The sequence below is a fragment of the Polyodon spathula genome, chromosome 16 (genome assembly GCF_017654505.1).
Source record: "Polyodon spathula isolate WHYD16114869_AA chromosome 16, ASM1765450v1, whole genome shotgun sequence".
Taxonomy (NCBI): domain Eukaryota; kingdom Metazoa; phylum Chordata; class Actinopteri; order Acipenseriformes; family Polyodontidae; genus Polyodon; species Polyodon spathula.
In genome coordinates this window covers 4,421,807-4,445,324 of record NC_054549.1, presented here as the reverse complement: position 1 = coordinate 4,445,324, position 23,518 = coordinate 4,421,807, and the positions used below count along the sequence as shown (strand labels likewise).

Below are 23,518 nucleotides of genomic sequence, written 5' to 3'. Positions count from 1 at the left end.
CACTGGGATTGACTTGAAAGCGATTTTAAATCTGACTTCATTTCCATCAGCAGCAGATCTCTCCAACTTGCACTGATAATAAGTGTCCAATGCAGAATGATGCTAGCAGCGGGTTTTAAATCTCTGGCTTCAGAAAAGAATAATTGTAGCCAGACCATGAGGACTGTGAAAATATTATACTGTCACAAAAATGTTGGAGGTTGGTGAAAAACTTTATTAATAGCAATTAAGCAAAAATGTCATGCCTACAGGTAATCTTTGACTTGTAATAATTAACCTGCACACATTTTTTGAAGGTTAATGTTTAATAATCTAACTAGGAATATTAATACATTTTGCTTCTTTATCAGTGACCTAAAACTCAATTTTGAAGACTTTGAGAAAGACTTCCAGTCAAAACATTTGTTAAATTGATTTTCTTTATATTACTATTAAAACACTAGGGAGTCAAAGACCTTAGCCAGCTTCAACATTTCTAGTGAAAAAGTGAGAGTAGGCGTTCTGAAAGACAGAACTCATTTGTACACAGGCTGCAATGCTAAATATTAATTTTTTGATTCTCAAATACTGCCTGTAACTATTGTGACTCCTCAAAAGACAAAAAGACAAGAAGACAAAAAAGCAGCACCACTGAGAATACTTGTCACTTGCCAGGAGAACGTCTCTGAAAGTTTCCAACAAAGACTTTTTCCAGTAGCTGAGGCCCTAAACAGCCTTTGAAAAGCAGCTCAACAGATTGATTTGTTACTGCCTTTCTCTGGCAGTACGGGGGCTGAAATGAGGCACAGTTCCCCTCTCATCCAAAGGACAATGGAAATGTCTTTACTTGGCCCCTTTTCTAATACATATTGAGCACAATTAAACAACAGCATCCTTTAGTGTCTGAGATACAGCATGAGACTGAAATGTAATTTCACTCACCACTTTTGTAGCTACTGTCACAAGTCAGCCTAAAACTCAATCTCTCTTGTACAAGGTGCTAGTTCTTTTTGAATGGAAGGCTAAAGTATATTGTCCTTCCATAGAACCAAATTTATTTCTTGGGGGCTTCCCCAAAGAATGATGGAGATGATAATGAGACATGGGAACCCATTGATATGAAAAATAGTGAACAGGGCAGAACTGCAGTTTATACATCATTTGAGTTTGGTAACATGGACTCCACTGGTCCATCTCCTGGAAGATCTTGCTGCGAAGCTGACTGCTGGTGTTGTATTCAGAGCCTTGAGTTTGGACAACTGTCCTTTCTTTGTTCTGTTTTATATTTCAAGACATACTTTTCTAAAAAGAGGGTAAGCATAATCTTGAATTTAAATCTCACCTGTACTGAAGCATAATGCTATAAGGATAGGATCATTATATTACCTTTAGAGAGGATGTTATATTGTATGCTGTAGGATAGTTTTGGGTGCTTTTAGACTGACTAAAAGTTGAGTTGTAACCATATTGCTTTATCGTATTAATGCTGCTAGTTTGCAAAGACACCAGACTGCCTGGACTGTCAAAGCTCTAGGATTCGATGTCGATCTGCAATCACTCAATTCTTTTAAGGGTTAATAAACCGAAGGAATAAATATAGACTTTGATTCATTAAACTTTGAATAAACTGAGTCTGTGTGATTATTCTTGATTGAAGGTTGCCTGGGTATGTGAAAATCTATAAGCCAGTACACGAACGATCCTGTAACCTTCCTTAGTTCTATTAAATTAAAGAAGTGCTCGACCGTGACACTGCGCTCCAGATAAGGTGTTGGATCATTGAGTAATTTACTCTCCAATTTAGACACTATGTGAGTAAAATGTAATTTGGCTGGGTAAAATGCAACATTACCTTGAAGTCATGTGTATTTTCAATAAATACCGTACATACTTTATAATGTTAACTTATGGGGGCATGCATTTACTGCAGCTTTACATTTTAACAGTAATGTTACTTTCTGCTACTGAACTAATACTTGTGCACAAGTGCACTCACTCTCACTTTCATTGTCCACAAACCTGGTTTGGTATAACCCTTAATCCACTCCTCCACCCTCATTCTAGGGCTCTCACTGTATTTGATATTGGGCTGCTATTCATTCAACTCCCTAAGTCTCTCTGCTGCAACATTGTCTAACAAGGCTGATGTTAATATCTTGAAATCATGATTGCTGTATATCCTGGATTCATTTTAACAGGCTCAGTATCTTTATTAGCTTTAGTTTTTAATGAGATAGTGCTACATTGCACACAGTGCCATCCAGTGTGTAAATTATGTAACTGCGCTTTCTTTAAATGTTTTTTTATTGCATTGCATGTTATCCTATTATCTCACTCATTCTCTTTTGTTTCTGCTTAGCTCGTTATTTACCACGCTAACAAGCTATCCCTGCAAAAATGTCCTTTTACAACCACATCTAGCTGAATATCTAAAGTGATTGATGCGCACCCCTAGTTCTTGAATTCTCTTGGTTCAAGTTTAGCTATAATTGCAGACATGAGGGACCCATGAAAGTACCATGGAATGACTCATTTCACTTATGTCCCAAGCATCAAAGTTTCTGGCAGCAGCTACCTTGTTTATCTATTCTGAGTCCCTGTGTTCCCTGACTGATACTAAATGAGGCTGTTGTTTTCTCCACCAGTATAAACTAAAAGTGGAATAACACTATTGCTATTTTCTCATGCAAATCTCTTGCAAACTCCCCTAATCTAACACTCACTGTGCCTACAATACCACAGCTGTATGGCCAGCTTATTTGATCTCACATATATAATACAATCCTATTAAACTTATCTGAACGGATGCACAGCCAGCACAAGCAAAGTGCTTAGCTCCTGGCAAGATAATGCTGCAGAAAAAAAACTACACAGGACCATACAGGTTTCATTCTTCCTAGCGTGCGCTTTTGTTATCAAAGCTAGTTTGCATAATACTAGCTGAACTTTGTAATAGGTAAAGGGCATCGGACAAGAAGAAGTGCATTCTCCCGAGTTATCCCTTGAAGGAAGACTGGGCTACAGCAGTCAATGGAGGGAAGCAACACTCTGAATCTGAAGATTCCAGTACCCTGTTACCTTGGCAACTAAGTATTCATGCATATTATACATATGTACTGTATGTATAAAGCAAGTTTATTAGGCTTTTTCATTCTTGGTCTGTTGTTCAGAACCCTAGGAGGTATGGCATAACAGGAAAAGGTTTCCACTGTTTTTTTACGTTGTGTTAATGTTGTTGATTTTTGTTTTTTCCTTCATACATAATGAAGTTGCTTCCGAAAGGTAAAGTCCTATGTGAGTTTAACTCTTTCAACACTTTGCAAAACCTATGGCTTTAATTATGGAACTAAGTCATACAAAAATGATGTACCCAAGACTGGGACTGGATAACTTATCTATTGAGTGAGTAAAGCTGAGTGAAGTCTTCTGTTCTGTGTGGAAGTTATTTTTCCTAGACTTCCTCAATCTTCACTAGGTATTTCAAAGGGAGCGTCGTTTTGGCTCTGGCGCGCCAGGGATTATTTCTCCTTATCGCACTATAGTACCCCCTATTGGCCAGGCATCTGTTGAGCTCAAACTGAAGGAGAAAGTCAAGGCAGCTCATTGACATCCACCGTTGAACTCCTTGGTGTAAAGAAGTGATTGGCTTGGTGGTGTGATCGGAGGACACCTACTGACCTTCAGTTTCTGCGGTGAGGGCACATTATTGGACATTCTTAATTGGGCAGAAAAAATAGGGTAAAATTAATGAACACTCTAATTTAATTAAGCTAAGATTTTAAAGTTGTTCTGCAATAAGAGATGATGTTTTGAAAAGGTTATTACTGCTTTAAAGGAGTCAATAACAGTCCAAGTCTAAATAACTTATTGAGTGCAGACATCGTCAATGCAACCCAAGCTTCCTGCAGAATGCTCCAGAACTAGGTGAAACTTACAAACTACTCTGGAGCCATGTAAAACAACCTGTCCTGTTCAACTTCTCAGCCCGCTTGGGGTTGAAATTATAAATCATCAGATCTGTTCCATGTTTAAGATACAAACCCAATCTTCTTGTTTTCCTCCCAAGACTGTTTTTTGTCAAATTCACAGTTGAAACTGAGTTGTTCCAAAGCTCAACAGATTACTTATTACACCCAGAATTAAGGATAAGTGAAGGGTTAACTTACTGTTTGTGCTTTTGTATTTCCGGCTTTTATGTTTTCCACATATCTAGATTGTCCAATTGTGATGAAACCTTGATATGCTTGAACTGTGGCAGGGTATAGCATCACTTGTTAATAATGTTAGTAGTTGTCATATCAAGACCCAACTTGACCAAATTTAGATCCGCTATTAGGATCCAGAGAGAAATGATGGGCCAAAGATCCATCACTCGTGCGTACATTTTCTTATGCTTTTTATTTAAATTCCTTATAATCGTCTTGTTGCCATGGCGTGCATAAATGATCTACTATAGTATTATAAAACTAACACACAAAAAAAACCCCTAAAATAGAACAAAGTAGTTTAATAATATTGATTAATTTTTTTAATATTGCTGTCAGGGCAAACTTTTATCTTTTGCCAACTATTTTCAACTTTATATGGGAAAAACAATTGCATCGCTGTAGAAAAGAAAATTATATCTGTAGGTATTAATGGCAGGCCTTTCCTTCCGATGTGAATGCATTGGCATATAAAGCACAGTACAAATGACAAAGTGTGACCTATTCTACCCTTTATTTACCTCTAATCTATTTATCTTTTTTTCTTGAAATATGCTACATTTTTCTCATTTACCCCAGGAAACTAATTTGGTAATAAGGGTCATGAATCAACTACCAAGACCTTTTCAGAATCGCTCACACAGAAAATAGTCCAAGAGACCTTCTTTTCTTGGGTCGTTCCAGTGTACATCTCCTACTATTTCTCCTCGTTCTCCTTGTTTTCTCTATCCCTCCCCATCCCTTCGTTCCCTGTATCTATCTCTTTCACTTCCCCTCCCTCTCTTTCTTACTGCATGCATTTCCCTGCAGGCTCTGAGTCCTTAGCTCCATTCCGCAAATGTATTTAATATCACAAGATAATAATAAAAACTGCATTCCCATTAACAGCGCACAGATAAGCTTGCTTGAATTTATTTATTTTATTTGCTTTAAATTGAATGGGATGGCACAAATCTGCCGGAACCTTTCCCAAGGAAATCGATCTAGTCTCAATTTGCAATTTGCAAAAAAAAATAAAATATATATATATATATATATAAAAAATAATATATATATATATATATATATATATATTGCAAATTGCAATCCAGGAAGTATAAGTTCTCTTTCTGTCAAGTTGTGTGAATTTAACAAAATGTGCAAACATTAAATGAAATATTGACTTTCTGCATGACATTGGTTTAAATATACCCAGCTAGTAGCAGTACACAGATAGGGGTTATGAACTTCATTTATTTCCATTGTAGATGGAAGCAGCTCCAGTTTTGCTGCATTAGTGAGAAAGTTGCTCAAAGTTGTTAAAAAGTATAAAAATAATAATTTTAAAAAGTTATTACCAATTGAGTAGCAAAACCTTAGGCCCTTTTCACAAAACTTGAACTTTCATTTATCAAAACAGGCTGCAAAATACCCGCTCTGGTCTCGAACACCACTGTGTGACACTAATATAATACAATTAATGGATAATAACAAAAAAGTGTATAATTAGCAGTAATGCATTTGAACTAAATGAACTTATTACCGTACATTGTGTGTAGGGTGTCTCTCTTTGTATAAGAGAGGTCATCTCGTGCAATTTGGGTGCCCTTATTATTATTATTATTATTATTATTATTATTTATTATTATTATTATTATTATTATTAGTAGTAGTCGTAGTAGTGATGTAAGTTAATGACAGCATTAGATTCGGGAATGTGTCTGTTTATGTTTATGTCCGTACGTCACACTTACATTGTTACTTGTATCTTGAGAAGTTACCCCAATCAGTCATTTGAATTTACTTTACTATTTTCTTACCTAATGACCTCTTGATGTTAAACAGCACTCATCCAGTTTCCTTTGACATTTCCTATTCTGTCCAGTGCATACTGTTGATATGTCTTCAGCTGCCGCTGCTAGCTCTGATTTTGTACAGCCATGACAGGTGATGCGTGTTACTGGCATGCTTGCTTTGTTTTTGATAGAGTGCTTTTACAAGGGCTTGAGTGACTTGCTGTGGGAGCTTCACATCAGGTTGAAGCCTTCAAGTGTTTAAAGGAGTTACAGTAATTTTGGATTCGCTTACGGTTTAGCCACGTGTGAAGGTACATAAAAAAAAAAATAATAAATCACTGCTATGGTCACCAAAACAGTTTGATTAAAATGTTAAGAGGAATGAGCATAACACAGACTCTAACACAGAGACAGCTCAATTTGCAGGGCTATGCTTTTTAGACAGACGTGGCTTAAGCAAGGCTTTTCTGTGTTTTGTGCAATTACGATAAATGCAGACTTCAGAAGGATTTACGTGGATGAGCATACTGTGTAGGAAAGCAAAAACAAATGCAATTAAAATACACTAAGAATTCTGTCAAATAAATATCTCAATGTGGTCAGTATAATTATACTGGTAATATTGCTAATAAGAGGTAGAACAATTTATATATTTTTTCATTTTCACTGTCCTCCGAAGTGTGTGCCATCAGCTGACTGCTTCTTTTCACACTGCAGTCCCACCATGCAGCCACCTCAGAGATACAGCGTCGGAAGACAGTGCAGCTCTGGGCAGCTTACAGGCACCTGGCCAGACTACAGGGGTCGCTGGTGTGCGGTGAGCCGAGGGCACAGTGGAGCTCAGTTTCAGTCCTTTTCTTGCTCTGCTAAATACAGAATCTGCATTAAAAGTTGCCACTTTCACTTACAGATTGTTCATGTCTCATCTAATCCTGTGCCAACCTATACCCTGTCTGACTTTACAAAGGGAATGCCCCTTAGCAAACATTTAGCTGGCCACTCTACAAGCATCCAGAGAATGCAGCTATTAATCAAACTATGCCAACAGCTGGCATCAGCTATGCTGTTCTCATATTAATGCTGTTTAAACCATGTGGTTTTAGTCTGATCACATTGTGTTATAGAGTGCACACTAGCACAACCCTTTGATTGAAACCCTTTGATTGTTGTATTTGAAATTGAACGAACTGCAAGGATTCTACATTCACCACCTGTGCTGTTAGTTGCTTGGCTTCCTTCCTGTTTGTGTTTATTATGTTAGACGTGTCCCAGTCAATCAGAGTGATAGACACTGATTTGTATTACATAACTCAGGCATCTACTGACACAATCCATTCGGAGACACTCTGGTATTGAAAATTGAAATAACTTTTTACTTCAGTACTAATCTTCTAGAAAAATGGTCTTAGAGTCAATGAATGGCTCTCATAAACAATTTATCAAAGTCAAAGTGCTGTTTTATTTATGACAAGACCTACCCAATCTTCTCCGAGATCATTGCTGCTGTATTGTACTACCGTAAAGGTGAGTTGAAATCAGTTGTTTTGGTTTTCAATGGTAATGTTGCCAGAGTAAAAAGATTTACAGCACATATATTATAAAACAACTATACATGCTCTTTTTATTTAAACTACATATCTTCTCTTGTGCAAAATATCACAAGAAATAAATTACAATACTACAAGTATTGTGACAGATACATAAATTAAGATTGACAGACTGGAGGTTGAACATTTGTTGTCCCCACCCATTGTTAGGTCATGTTTACTCTAAAGAATGATTTGGGATTGCCCTGGATTGGGGCATTGTCTCCTGGCACACTCTCGGTTAAATGAATGATGTAGATCAGTGGTTCTCAACCCTGATCCTGGGGACCCACTGTCCTGCTGGTTCTCAATTAATTGAAACCTTAATTGAACTAATAATTTGCTTAATTTGACATTTTAAATTGACTCACAAAATGTTGGCGAATTCAAGTTCCTTATATAATTTTATATGTAACTTGAAATCTCCAACTCTTTAAAATAAGTAAAAAGCTCTGATTAGTTCCATTAAGGGTTCAGTTAAGTAATTGAGAGCTCAGTTGGAACAAAAACCAGGACAGTGGGTCCCCCAGACCAGGGCTGAGATTACATAAGCATTATTATGGATCAAGTCCAACAATGTTACACTTGCAGTCTGACGGAGATAGCTACTTGAAGACAGCAATGCACCCATCCATTGTGCCAAAATGGTGTGCTTCAGGCATCTTCCATGGCCACCACAATCCTTCAGTCTCAACACTGATTAAGCGTGTTACATTGCACTACTGATAGAACATGAGTTGTACCTGCTGAATTTCATTTAATAAGCTTTTTTTTTCTGTCAGCTTTCAAAAGAAAATGTTTCCTCATTAAAGACAGGATAAAGAATACAACAAAAGTGTCATGGTTACGTCACAAGATACATTGTCTGAGGATCTCTTGGGACATGAAGTCATAAAGAAATGTCGAGATCCTGAGATAATGTATCTTTCAGGTAGCTCCTAAAATCCATTTTCATTGCTAAAAGCTAATTAAAATTGGCCCCTTACCTTAGGATTGCATTTTAATTCTTGAGTTGCTATTTTTATAGTGGTTTTTAAAAAGTATTAAATCACACAAATGAAGGGTCCTGGAGTGGCATTCCTGGTAAAAGCAGGATGGAGTGGTGTGCAGGGTGAGTCATACAGTCAGGAGAGCACAGGTCACTGGTTCTGGCGCTCCAGCATGTTATGGAGGCAAAATCACCAGGGACTGTTTCTCCTTATCATGCTACAGCGCTCCTAACTGGCCAATTGCCTGGTGACGTCAAGCAGACATACAAGTTAATCTCAGGTTAAGTTTGATTAAACAGCACATAGAACAGGAAAATATCAATCATCTTGCAGGTTTTGCGATAGTATTTTTTTTTTCTCACACAGTTTCTCTGTAGTCTTGATAAAGCCAGAGTACATATATTTTTTTATTTAATACAGAGAAGAAGAGAGCAAAGATGAAAGAATTCTTGGTGTTTGAAGTCTGCATTTGAAGAACAAAAGAATTGGATATATTTTTGAATACTATCAACATTTTTTTTTTATCAAGTAAATTGATTGGAGCACTAATGCATAAACACTCTTGTCTATAGATATTGTTCTCTTTGATCTTGTAGTTGTCTAGTAGGTGCTTCACGGACAACTGGTAGTTCTGAACCATTCAACTGATACAGGTGGCATTACTTCACTTAGAAAAGATAGTGGGTCGTAGTAATTTAAGATGCACACTTTTCAGATTTCAAAGATTTGGTTTAAATATACTAATACAAACATGGTGAGGTTCATCTTTGCAATGCTATTTTCAATACAGTGAATAATGGGGTGAAAACAAACAACCTATAAAAGGTGACTTGAGAATCTCGAAACTAAAATAGTTGAATAAATGCCAAGCTACCCAGTCTAAAATATAAATATTTAAAAATATATTTAAAAAAATGTCCTCATACACAAAAAAAAAAACTTGGTTTGGTTTACAATAGAATGAATATCGTCCGCAGAGGAAATTAGATAACTGACCTTGTCTCTGTTGCTAGGTGCCTCCACCTAACAGTAGCTGCCGTCAGTTATATGAGGACCAACGCAATGAATACTTTTCTTATTTTTCAATCAAATAATTGGCGTACACATTTTACAGATTCTACTGTAGTTCTACTGTATATCTTTTTGCATCAATATAAACCTCCTTCTCAGAACAACTCAGAACTCTAAATTGAATTGCCCCAAACCTACTCTCTTTTTTCTTCTCAGAACAAATGTTTCTGACAGACGCTAAATGACTGATTTTTTTTTTTTTCACTCAAGATGCTGGTGGGAACTGTAGCTAGCCACAAAGCCCCACCCCCCCCCCCATCACATGGCAAAGTCTGCCTTAGTGAAATATCAAGAAGTGTCTCCAGCCGGGGAGACAGGCTTCTTGCTTTATAAAACTTCCAGGTTAGTTCAAAGTTTCAGAAGCAATCTGATGGCAGGATCCCACCTCTTTGCTTAAATGTTATTTAATTAGATTTTTTTTCGTTAAAAAAAAAAAAGATGCTCTAATAAAACTTTCTGTAATTAAATTTGCTTCATGTTTTAGTGTTTGTTTTATTCATATTAGGTGTCACGCATAATGGGATATTTAACTGAATATAAGGCTATTTTTAACTTAAAAAAGGAAAGTGTAAAATCTTGACCAGTGTTCCAGTGTATCCCAGTGTATGTTCCAGTGTATCCCAGTGTATTACTCTGAAGACAACCATTCACAGCAATGGCAACACAATGGATTTGAAACAAACAGTGCAGTTGTTCTGATATAGTACCGTGATGGTACAGTAATGCAACAGAAAATGTTAAACTGAATGACTGACAGATCTGGCTTTGTTTTTTTGTATCCCCAGGTAAAATAACTTGGCAAACCAAGTATTTGCAGCCCTGTTCTGTTCTGCCAACAATTTCCTTGTGACTACTCTGTAAGCAGCAAACTCAATGTTTTTTTAATATCTTTAAAGTAAAAGTTTATAGTGCCTTTTCTTTTTTTTTTCTTTTTTTTTTTTGCTCATGGATTTTTTCATAGCTTCCTGTGATCCAATATTTCACTGAATTTTATTCCCACAGCTTCCTCTGTAAGAAACTTTTATTTTTTGTGTTCTTTCATATGATATTTTTTCTTCCAGCTGGCTTTAAATATTGGTACAACTCTTAAAAATGGCAAACAAAAGTCTTGTCTTAAGATTTACATGGCTCCACAGCATTCTGCTTCTCTGCTTACCTCCTAGTCCTTCAGCTCAAATAACTAGGTCACATTGCTTACCTTCCAGTGCCTCATCTTAAACAACTAGGTCACACTGCTTACCACCCAGTCCCTCAACTCTAACTGCAGTACTTGGACACACTACTTACCTCCCAGTCGCTTAACTCAAACAACTAGGCCACGCTGTTTACTTCTCAGTTCCTCAGCTCAAACTACAGTACTTGGCTACACTGCTTATATCCAAGTCTTTTAGCCCAAACTATTAGGCCACATTGCTTATCTCCCAGTCCCTCATTTCTAAACACTTGGTCACACAGTTTCCCTCCAAGTCTTTAAGCTTTAAGAACTAAGCCTCACTTGTCTATTTTTTTTTTATGTTCCCCAGCTAAAAGGTAAATTTAATTGGTTCCAAAATATGTAGTGGAGGAGGGGGCAACAGCAATGAGAATGTTGGAGTAGACATACGCTTTAAATTGCAGTGTAAGATTGAAACAGCAAGGGGTGCTCTGCTGAGTCTAGGGGTGTCCGTTCTGTCCCGGTAAATTAACAAATTGTGAAACAATCCCCCCCCCCCCCCCCCCCCCCCCCCCCCCCCCCCCCCCCCCCCCCCCCCCCCCCCCCCGAGTGGAAGAGAGCTGTCACCTGTCAACTGAAGTAAATTGGCAAGGATGGATGTCTGTCGGATCTCAGAAAATAGAAAAAATAATGCCTTTCGTGCCCCGAGAGACAGCAGCATCCACTTGTTTTAAATGTGTTGGTTCAGCACAAAGTGGCAGCAATTTCAAACTACTTTATCCTCACAGTGCAGCTGGGCTCGCATCTCTACAGGGATCATATTTGTTCATATTCCTAATGCAATTTGTGCAGAGCGGGACTGTTAGTGCTAGAGACTAAAGCTCTGTCTTTTATGTCTGTCTGAGGCACTGACAGGACTGCACTGGAGACTGACGCTGTCTGTCTCTGTCTGTCTGTCTGTCTGTCTGTTTAGTGCCTATGAAAGATGAGGGTCTATTGTGCTTTGTATTGCTTGTTAGGCCCAATGATGAGAATTCTGTTGTGTCCCAGAGTGTGTACAATAGTTACAACACACCCCCTGCTTTCACTGCAGGCATTGCTCCTCTGTAATGTGTGTGGCTCTGGGAGTGACAGTGAGGAAAGGACAGGCATCGCTGTGGAGAGCCAACAAGACTGGAGACTTATTTTTACTGAAAGATAATCTTCAGAGGCAGTTTGGCCTGCAGGTTAGAGATAAAGGACTGGGGGGTGGGGGGGAGTGGTTTAGTGGTGTCAGCTGAGGGACAGAGAAGTGATGTGGCCCTGTGGTAAGAGCAGAGGGACTGGGAGACAGTGTGGTCTTGTAGTTAGAGCAGAGGGACTGAGAGGCAGTGTGACCTAATGTTTAGAGCTGAGACTGGGAGACAGTGTGTCCTAGTGGTTAGAGCTGAGGGACTGTGAGACATTGATTAGAGCTTTATCTTCCCAGCAGCAGTGGAAGACTGCAAAATAACTTGCTTTGTTATTGTTAGGAAGCAAAAACCAAATGGTATTTAGCTAAAAAAAAAAAGAAAATCCATATTGCTTAATCTATTTTAATAAATATAGGGCTTAGTACTGTAGTTGTACAGCTTGTTAAACATGTATGGCTTGGGTTACATTCCTTCTATAACATGCATCTTCTGTATAACACACCCTAGCAAAAAATACCATTGTACACTATACATAATAGACTGCACTGTAAATAATACTATAATACAAATATACTTCATGCTTAGTATATAACATATGCTGGTATATAGCATGGAGATATTTGAGTTACCTTTGTAAAAGAGTGCGGCATATAAAATGAAAATTACGGTAATGGAAAAACACAAAACCTTACCCGCCGTTTCTCCCACCTGTTAAAAATACCAAACAAAGGATATTGCCCACTGGGCCTGCGGACAGATTAACTCATCCAGGCATGACATTTTTGATTATATTTCAGATGCATAAGATTTCTCTCACACTATCTGCCCAGGTTCGATTGGGGCTATGTAACTCCCCAACAGTGTGATTAGATGTTGTAATCTTTTATCCAATTTCTAATCATGAAATAATATTGCATTCAATTACATGTGTAAATGTGCAGCCAAACCTGATTTTGAGTCATATATAGTGCAAAAACACTCTCCATTGTTAGACTAGAGATCTTTAAACACCTCTACAGTACAACACGTCACAATCCAAAGATCCTCCCATAGACTGAATCTGCAAATCAACCAAATTAAGTTCAAACCAGTGCTGGAATAATCTACAGATCCCTTAGCCGAGCACAGATGTTGGATTATTCAACAGATTCCTTTACATTTTGATTTTAAAATAAACCTTTATTTGTTTTGATGGCTTAGATGAGGCACACTGTAGATGGAATCCAATTCTTCAGTTTCACAAGGTTAAATAAAACAGAGGAAAACTATTTTTCCAGTACAGAGATCCTTTGACTTTTCGTAATAAGTCAATTCAGGATCTGCAAATATTTCAATTATAATTGATAATATCTGCATATTCCAAATTGAAGTATAATATCTGCATACTCCAAATTGGAGTAGAGAAGGGGAACTAGTTGGCTGGCGGTAATCCTTTAGAAATACTTTACTACCGATTATACCACCAGATTTTAAACAACTTACAGACGGTTTCTGAGTTTTTCTACATTAGTTTTTTTCTTTTTTGTGGCATTTCATCACCGACGCAACTTTCATATAAGCCAGAAATAAAATGGCATTTTGTACATTTTCAACAAAGGCATACAAATTAATGACATATTTTTTCTACACATCACTGATCAAAGAGCTATAGACAATCTTCAATCAAATGCTTACCTAAATTGAAGGTTTCAAGATAGACAGATTATTTTTGACTGTAATTATGATGCACATCACTGTGACATGTGTTTAAAACTCAGCTAGATGCTGTTAAATGGCTGTAAAAGAATAAACTGCCTTGTCACTTGTCAATGCAAATAGTAGCAGGGGTTCGTGTAATGCTTCTTACAATGAAACACTGTGTACTGTATATGCAACAAAAACAGAACATCTAGCTTTTCTGATCGATACCAGGTGATTAAGCCTGCTCACTCCCTGCATTTATTGCTTATTGAATGACGCCTTTCAGACGTTACAATCCACTTCAGCCATAATCTTCCCCACATCCGTCACCATACAAATATCACGGGTAGCATTGTGCAATGCACGGCTGTTATAGATTCTGACCCCTGTTGGTGAGATGAGGTTAAAAGCTCTATACCAATGCAAAGGAGCTTAGCTGTTATGAGTAGTGGTTAACATGCTTGCTTGCAACGCGCATGGTCAGCTATTCTTTGCCCTGTTGCATATATATTAGACAGTGGAAGATTGCAATAGCAAATAATGATCTAAACAGAAACAGCATGGTAAGAAAAAAAATATCTGGAAAATGCTGATGAAGTATCCTTTTCAGAAAAACTTAAACCCGAGATCTCGAACTCCTGGTGAACCGATGTGACAGATGCATATGATCTTTCCTAATGAATTTTTCTAATTAAGAATAGTCTTGGTTGTGTGTCCTTTCCTTTGTCCTTCAGATGTAATTATGCAGGAACTAACACTTGATTTCCTATTGAACTCCAATTAAGTAATCTGCTCATGACGCTTTCCACACTGTCTCATATTAAACCCTTAATCAACATCAATGCGTTACGAATAGGCACTTACTGTAAACTGTGACCAAGAGATTTGCAAGCAGGCTACGGGTCCATTGCTGGGAGATTCACAGAGGACATGTGTTCAGGCATCATTAGTTGAAGTACATGTCTGCAGCGAATGTTGAATGTCTCAGAGGACAGGCAAGGCTTTTCTTAAATGAGCGAGATGAGTAAGAGACTCGAGTAATTAGAAATGTATCCGGGCAGCCTCACATGAGACAATGGGCATTCTACAACACACGTTTAATTCAGCTATGATACTCACATAACAATATGAAATTGCTACAACAAAAATCTACTTTATTACAGCTTGTACGGTTCAGTTAAATGGTCAGGGCTTTATTATTATTATTATTATTATTATTATTATATTATTATTATTATTATTATTATTATTATTATTATTATTATTATTATTATTATTATTAAGCTGCTTCTCCTGTCTGGAACTTTATCACATCCTGTACATTTTACTCAAGTAATTTATTGGAAATCAGAGCATGTGACCTACAGCACAGGAAGTCATTATGTTCCAGGAAGTAGCAGTGTCATTGTTTAATTTTTTTTATTTTTGTATCAAGCCGCAAAAGATTTCCATTACAATGAAACTACACCAGTACGCTGCAGTGGGACTGCTGCGCTGAACTGAAATGTATTTCTTATATGTACATATTGGGATACCATTTGCATACAGTATATGAGGACTGAATGCTGCAATAGTCTCGATCCATCTTGCAATGACCATCTCTAATTCATGGCTAGAATTTTCTTTTTAAAAGCAATGGATCAGATGATTACATCCCAGAGCTGCATTTGTTCTTAATCACAAAGAATCTGCTGTATTCCCTTACCCTACAATGTGGTTTCTTTAGGTTTGTGTTGTCTGCCTCCAGGTATTCTCTTTAAAGTGTTTTCTTTCAGTGGGATTTCTGCTATTTTTAAATAAGAACTGAAATATTCAGATATGGTTTAGCTTCCTTAATGAATGACTGCGCTACCCTTCAAATGCAACTGTCCATAAGGCAACACAAAGGCAGCTACAATAGACACGATTCACTGTCAGTGTTTTTGGAAATTGCATTGTATTGTATCGTGTTGTATTGTAAACGTGAAACTAGTTTTAAAAATAGCTTTTAAAATGATATAATGTTGTATTCCAACTGTATTCTTTTAATAAGCACTGAAAGTACAAGAGATGGACAGTAGCTCCTGTCTTCTTTATTACACCTGATGTGGCACCCAGGCAATTGTATGGCTCCTTGTAAAGACTGCATTAAAACATCCATAGAGAGGAAGAGCAAGCTCACTCACAATAATTAGCTTTCCAATTTCACGAGTCCCTGAGCTCTTCAATGCATTCTGATTTCCCAAAAAATATTCGAGTTGTGTATCACGGGCAGTCTCACATTCTAGTTATTTTACTCCAATACCAGAATATATGAAATATAGAGACTGGCTGTAGAAGCACCAATGTGCAAATAATTAAAAGGTTATGTTTCTTTTTGTTTTGTTTAGTTCTTTTATTTAACATACCGGCATTTTTGTTTTCAAGGTCCACTGTTTAAATGTTGAGCTTCAGTTTCCTGCATGTGATTTATACTTCTGAAAAAAAAAAAAAAAAAGAAGTAAAGTGCATTAGTCTTAATATCATCACTAAATCATCAGCATCATGCATCTGACTTCTTTATTATTGTGTTTAGTTAGTAAGAGGGTCGATAAATCGTGTTAGAGAGACAGCGGGATTTATGTTGAATTGAAGGGTTGTAGTATAACTTTTTAGATCATTACATTATAGCCCACTGTCACAAATGGAATATAGTCAAATATATCATCACCCAACACCATTCTCTTAAGGAGTGTAGACAATGCTTCGAAATATACTTTCATACCTCTTTGTCATGCTAGCTGTACATCGTCACTAGTCCCCATTATCTTTGTGATGCTTGTTCTTAATTTAGGAATCTGCTGATTTTAAAGTTTAGAGATTTAGAAAGTTTTAAAACGCAGCTTCGTGCCATTATGTGTGAGAAATGGCAATCAACATTTCTCCTTGATACGCTGTTCAATTTTGTATGATGTTTCCCTCCAGTACTGTTTTATTTTGACAAAACCGCCTGACAAATAATGCACTGGGGCTTGGGTCGTCCTCGGGTCCAGCAAATGTAAATACGTGCTGGTCTCCGCAACGTTACCTCATATAGCTAATTAATCTAGCAATTTCTAACACAACTTATTGTACTCCCTGAGTGGCAAACTTCACTTCATGTACATATAAAAAACACTGGAATACAAAGACGAGGTGGGTGGGAAGCAATTTGGCAAGCAAAAAGTAACAGGATGTTACTTACCACTTCTGGTGGGCTGTGATGTGTACATTAAACAGGATTGGTGGCACACAGGATTTATACATTTAGATTAAATATGACAACGTCAAGAACAGACTGTACACAATATTTCCAGAAGCAGTGTTAATAGAATTTCCTTTTGGCATATAGTCTTGTGAGCTATTGAACCGGGTTGAATAAACCCGCATATTAATCTGGAGCTGAAATCGAATTCACACTAAGCTACAGTTCACAAGTCAAGCTACAAATATACTTGTTTCACATTAACTTCTGTTACTATATGCAGCTAACCACTCCAAAAATGTATGTAAATGAGAGGTATATACCTATGCCCTTGGCAACACTGTAGCACACATTTTATATTGTTGAAAATTTAAAGTAGGCTACCAAAACTGTGGTTTTAATGTTTTTTCAATTTAGTAATTCCAGCCAAGTTAGGAATATTCTGTGCAACTTTTATGTGGACGAAAAGGCTGGGACAGCCAGATAATTTTTTTTTTTTTTTTTTTTCCTGAACAGTGAAGAATGAGCAAAGATTAGTTCTGTGCATTTGATGGAATACTAGATGTAGATTTAATAATGCTGGCTAAAGACAAATGTGCATTCATAATGTGTAAGTTATTTAGTTAGCATTCCTTTCATATTAAAAAGCTTTTTCAGTTAATGCCGATTTTGCAGGCGAGGCTTGGTATTGCATACAAGGGAGCTGTAATATATATTAATTTATAAACAAACCTGTAATAATAGAAAACAGATGAAGGGGGAAAATGCAGACTGCATACGTATCTTATAATTCTATATCACGTGGTTCAAGCTGTTTGCTGTGTTGCTTTGTAATAGTAGCAACACAATGTGTGATTGTGTAGAAACGTTTTTTTGCAAGAACCGCGTAACCTAATTTTGAGAGTGCGGACCGCCTGGAGATAACTCACGGACTACAGGTTGGGAACTTTCTGCGCTAGTGTGTCGGTACAGAACGGAGAAGGGATACACACTAGTTGTATTTTTCACATTTGAACAGGGCATGTTTATTTCAATGCACACATTTTGGGAAACAATCATTTTCTGGTATGTGCCAATTACATACTGCACTGAAAGTATGAAAGAAATTCCTGAAGCTTGCTGCCTGACAGCTCAGCCTACCAGCCGAGAATGCTACGAACTAATAAGGTGTATATATATATATATATCCACCCGCCACTCTAGTGAAACAATGACCATCAAATCACATGCAGTAAAGGTTACAAGGAGGGCTTGACTTGATTGTGGAATCTTGGGTAATGTGTTTTGGATGACACTGAACATTAGATGACAATTTTCACCCAATTACCAGCAGTACCTGCCACCTTTTTAATAAGGACACCACATTATCTGTTCTGTTACCTTTGTATGATGTTTGCAGTCATCCCGAATGGTTCTTATTGCAATTATTCAAATATTGTTTTAACTCTATTTGCCTGCAATACAGCTGTGTTAAGATGTGTCTGTAGATACCAACTCAATTTTGTTCCCAGAGATTAGTATATATTAAAATGCATATTCTTTATGTGGCTTCACAGGTTACAGATGGGGGCACAATCAAACAGAAGATCTTCACTTATGACGCCATGTTCAACACCAATTACTCTCACATGGAAGACTATCGAAGGCGCGAAGACCTTGTGTACCAATCAACAGTGAGGTGAGTACCGAAAACCTGAAACAACACTACAAGATGTTATAGGCAATTGAACCCCAACTTTACACTGTACAGAGAGGACTATGGGTGCTCCTGCAGATCAGGGAGACAAACGGCCAGTAATATTAAAGCAGACTCCCACGGGCTGGCCTTGGTCCTCCAGTGGCTGGTAGCTTGCAGAAATCTGCTGTACAGATCCTGGATATAAAGAGGAAATTGACTAACCTTCAATCCCTGAGCTGTTGAGAGGATTTGTGCAGTGTGGGAACATAATAGGGCATTTGAGAACGGTATGAATAAAGAGAGCTAAAATAACGGAGCAAACTAAAATAGGTCAGACAACCTTACACAAAAACACAGTGGTCAACAAGCTTCCACATATCTTTATTATCAGTGCATATAGGCTGCAATGATGTGTGGTTGAGCATTTAATACAGATCTTATTGCTGACAGATACGATGAGTCTAGTTTTTATGAGGTAGGCAGAAGCATTTCTATTGAAAACATCCTTGTGGTCACACAGTGGTAACAAAGTTGTAGAAGTGTTAAGCTGTTCTGATTAGGGAAGAAAGGCCTCTTACTATATTAACCCTTGGCAGTCCTAGATCGGAGCAGGATCGGAACCTGTCTGAAGTCATCAAAAAGGCATCATTCAGAGGTCCATAGTCGTTTTTTCTCTGGAAGAAAAGCTTTCACTGGCCAAGAGATGCAGGCAAAAGACAGGGAAAAACAACTATAGGCGATCTTAACAAAATGCATAGTCCCTTCACCACAGAAATAACATAGACATAAACAACCACAATGGCTGCTTCCGCATCCAGTACTCAAAGAAAACCGTGGACATTTGCCAAGCTTTTTGAGATAGAGTTATACTAATAACATTATGACTTGGATGGCATTGTGGAGTTTGGTGATAAAACGACTGATCAGGAGATGATTTATCAGTATGTATGACTCAGAAAAGGGATTTGATAAATACAGCAAACCAGTGGTGGGGCAGGGCTGGAGCTGCAGTACTGACCAATACAACTTACTGTTTAAAAGATCTAGGGTTCTTCCCTGCTGCCACATGCATGTAACACCAGGAATGTAAACGATCTATCCAATAATCACCTCTGTGTCGGATAGTAATGATTTAGCAGAGGGAAGCCTAGCACTCTGTGTGTAATTGCTGATAGCTCTTTGGAAGATGGCGCTTTGCAATCCAGTGGTTCATCTAGAGTTAAATTCCTATAGGAAAGACAAAATGGTTTATTGATCTATGCCAGCTGTAGATTCTTTGCAGTTTTCCAGAGCTAATCGTATTGATCTCTCCGCATGTGTATGTGTGTGTGAGAGAGAGAGAGAGAGAGAGAGAGAGAGAGAGAGAAGGATAATGCTAAAGACAGATCTGTCCGCACTGGCCCAGGCCCACAGACCAGCCGTCAGAGCCATACGTCTTAATACAACTCAGCTAAGCATTAGGTCAGAGCGATTAGAAAGAGTGCATGCTGGATAGAGTAATTCTTTTTAAATTAATTCATGCATATTGGATAGAGTAATTCTTTTGTAAAATAGTTCATCAGGACAGGCTTTGAGGCCATTTTCAAAGTTTCTTTTGGAATGGTCAGTGTGATGGAGTGGGTCGGTGATGGGACTGCAAATGCGCATTGTGTCTGCTAGTGTGCCATGGTAAAAATGGTTCTTTGTTCTTATAAAAACATTTTCAACATTTTACAACCTTACTCTATAAAGTTCTTTCTGCTCTATACGGTGACCAAATGTCTGTCTAAAATAACATTACAGATTTTGATTAAGAAAATGGCTTTTAATTAATAGTCAATTGTTTTTATTAAATGATGCTCGAACTGTAAGAAATCAAATGCATACACCTTAGATTGACAACGTGTTCAGGGTTTTTTTTCCTTGTACATTTGGAGAAAAAGGCATGGAAAAGGTTAAGCAAGGCAGATTTCTGAACACTATTTAACATCTTGAGTGATGCACCAATCACACCACCCATTGTGCCAGCCTATCATTGCACAGCAACATTGTTTTATTACAATTCTTCTGCCATGACTTCATATGCTCAATCATAAAATCCGGGGGTTGGGGGGGGGGACGACACATAAAAAACTCAGTCCAGTAGACAAATCTTTCAACAATAAGACATGAAGGCAATGGCATGCTTTATCATTTTTAAAAAGTAGAAAGAAGCCCACACTCCTTATAAAATAACTTTTTTAATGAAAGAAAAAATAACAATAATGGCAGAAACGTAACAAACAAACTAACACAGTCTCAAGATTTTAATAGCTGTTGAGACAATGATGTGCATATCCTCTATTTATTTATTAATTTTTTAAAGTGTAATCTTCATTTCTTCTGCAAGCTACAAAAAATCAGTCATTCATAACCTTCCTCTGCTGCAGGTACTGACAGAAGCATGCATGATACATTTTGTAGAAGCTGAACCTGTAGCAAATATAAAGACACTGACCAGCAAACAAGGTCTATTGAAGTACAGGACACAGTAGTATAAACTATGGATGAATATCAGGATAACTCTTGCAGTGTAAAAACAACATTTTTATTAGAGAATAAAACCAGTTAACATAGCATGCATCACAGCATTATAACTTGCTTGGTTTTTGACGTCAGAATCAACTTTTGGGATACCTGCAGCTGCCTCAGTTTTGATGGCCATCTCTCAACTGGTGCTGATAGATAGGTAGGGAGGCTGTTAGACTGCCAACCCCCCTGGTGAGGTGGAAAATTGGGTAGAGGTTGGGGGTAGAATATGGTAAACTCAAAGCACGGCACAGACCACAGGGGTAGGTTTAAATCTACCTGGCTTGAATACTATCGGTAGCTGGCAGTCACTGATTGAAGGTTGACATGAATGTGGGAGTTACTTCCTCAGTCCAAGGTCTGCTTCACTTTTGCTGACAGTTGAAAGGATTTTCCTGTCAATCATTTTTGCAGTATTGAATATTTTACCTGCCTGAAACTTTGCTAGACATAGCTTCACAGTCAGCCAGCAATCGTATTTAAAACGGAACATCATTTTGTGACACTGTCTGCAGCTTTGACTAAAGTAAAAAAAAAAAAAAAAAGATTTGAAAAAAGATGTTTTTTTTCAGGTTCCTGCTCCCCTGACATCAAACTCATTACTTCAGCTGTTCAAAATGCAGCCTGCATTTGCTGGTTTTGAGTGGGGGCTGTTGGCATATCTTGATACCAAGGACATTTGTTCTTGTTTAAAATAAATCATAGCACTTTAACTGTCTATCTGACTCCACGTTCGATTGTTTCTGACATATTTGCTCCTCTAAGAATACTGATTTGGATTCTAGTTTTGTGTACAGCAGATTGTATTCTAAATTGAATATTAATTATGTTTTTTTCAATTTTTTTTTTATTAATCCTTTTCCTGAAATTGTATAACCCATATCTTATCATTGATTATATAACTATTTTTTCCAGATAGGTGTTTCTGTTTTTTCATGAAAATACGATTCGTTCCATATTCACAATATCACTTGGGCATGGCTTTTCTAATTTCTCCTGAGTTCTTTCAAATTCTTATGTGATTGGAAAAAGCCTTGAAGGGTTTGTAATGACGAGAGACTGCTTTTAAATAAAACAAAGAATATTTTATTTCTTTCAATAGATTTCTCTGCTATGTTCCATTAGCAAACTAGAAACTGTGATGTATCCTAATTTACAAAGCTCTTAAAAATAGTTATTTTACTCCCAATTTGGAAAGTTAAGCTATGTTCTCTCACCATAGGAATCCCCACAGCAGCTCAGGAGAACTGATGGTCAGTGAGTGTCCTCCAATCCCATGATCCAACCAATAGTCTCTTTACACACTTTGGGCTGCAGTCCTGGTTGAGTGTTTCTAGTTACGGATGTTTCTATCTCTTCTCTTCAGGCTTCCAGAGGTCCGGATCTCAGATAACGGGCCGTACGAATGCCATGTCGGAATTTACGACCGCGCCACAAGGGAAAAAGTGGTGCTGGCTTCCGGGAACATATTCCTTACCGTTATGTGTAAGTAGTGGAAACGCTTTAATAGGTGTAGTCAGGTACCATTTGTATCCTAAAGAAGTACATCAAAAATTGGTATCTGGCTGCCATCACTACCTAATCAATCAGATATGGAATAGGGGTGTACAGAATGCTCTTTACTCATACTCAAGCTTTTCAATGGCAGTCTATATATAGCAGTACATATGCCAGCGCCCTGGATGAGAGGAAATTAATCTTCCAGTCGGTTTTTTAAAACAATTCAGTACGGAAGTTAATTGCCATTGACTGGTACTCAATTGGAAACATGAAAGAGTTTTTTTTTTTTTAAAACAACACGTTATGAATAAATTTATTGGATACCTGCCAATATTTTGTAAAGAAAATAATGAGAACAAGAAATTCTGCACACACCAGTTATGGAGAGAAGGTGCTGACATGCAGGTATGTGGCTCGAAAATGGAAACCTTTGCTACCAAAAGGAACGAGAGTGACACATTTTTCCTAAGAAAAGCAAAATGTCACCCCTTAATCAGGGCCCCAGGATTTAAAGAAGTCAACCCCTAGTTTGGAAGGATTTGCGGGGAACAAATGAAGAGATGGGGAAGGGAAGGGTAGCAGCAAGTCTCTTCTAGTTATTTTGGACGTCTTTGCTTTCAAAGGAAAAAATAATGGCTTGCGCTGTCACGGCTAATTGCCGGCTAAGCTGAAACAGAATTATTCATAACCTATTACTATGCTGAGTTCACTGAGGGGGGAAAAAAAGGAGAAGAAAAAAGAAAAGATAATTAAATGGGAAGCTCTGAGAGAGACGGTTTTAATTTTCTCATAAATAGGAATTTCATTTTTAATGGGGCCCTGTATTACTAACTTTGATAAAAGCCCAGTCTCTGCCTCCAATTGTGATCCTGTTTCATAAAACACGACAGCAATTGTATACACTGAGGCACTCTTCAGCAGACACAGTGACAGGACTGGAAAGCTCAGTGGCACACTGAATCACATTTGTACTATTAGATT

The 23,518-nt window shown here is 37.6% G+C and overlaps 1 protein-coding gene across 2 annotated transcripts in view; it reads left to right on the top strand.

Annotated features, from left to right (window-relative positions):
* Positions 1–23,518, top strand: part of LOC121329304 (immunoglobulin superfamily member 21-like) — a 113,261-nt gene that overhangs the window by 60,680 nt on the left and 29,063 nt on the right. For both annotated transcript variants that reach the window (XM_041274852.1, XM_041274851.1), the window contains exons 3-4: positions 18,369–18,490; positions 22,404–22,522. In XM_041274852.1, the coding sequence (XP_041130786.1) occupies positions 18,369–18,490; positions 22,404–22,522 (241 nt within the window). The remainder of the gene's footprint in view (positions 1–18,368; positions 18,491–22,403; positions 22,523–23,518) is intronic.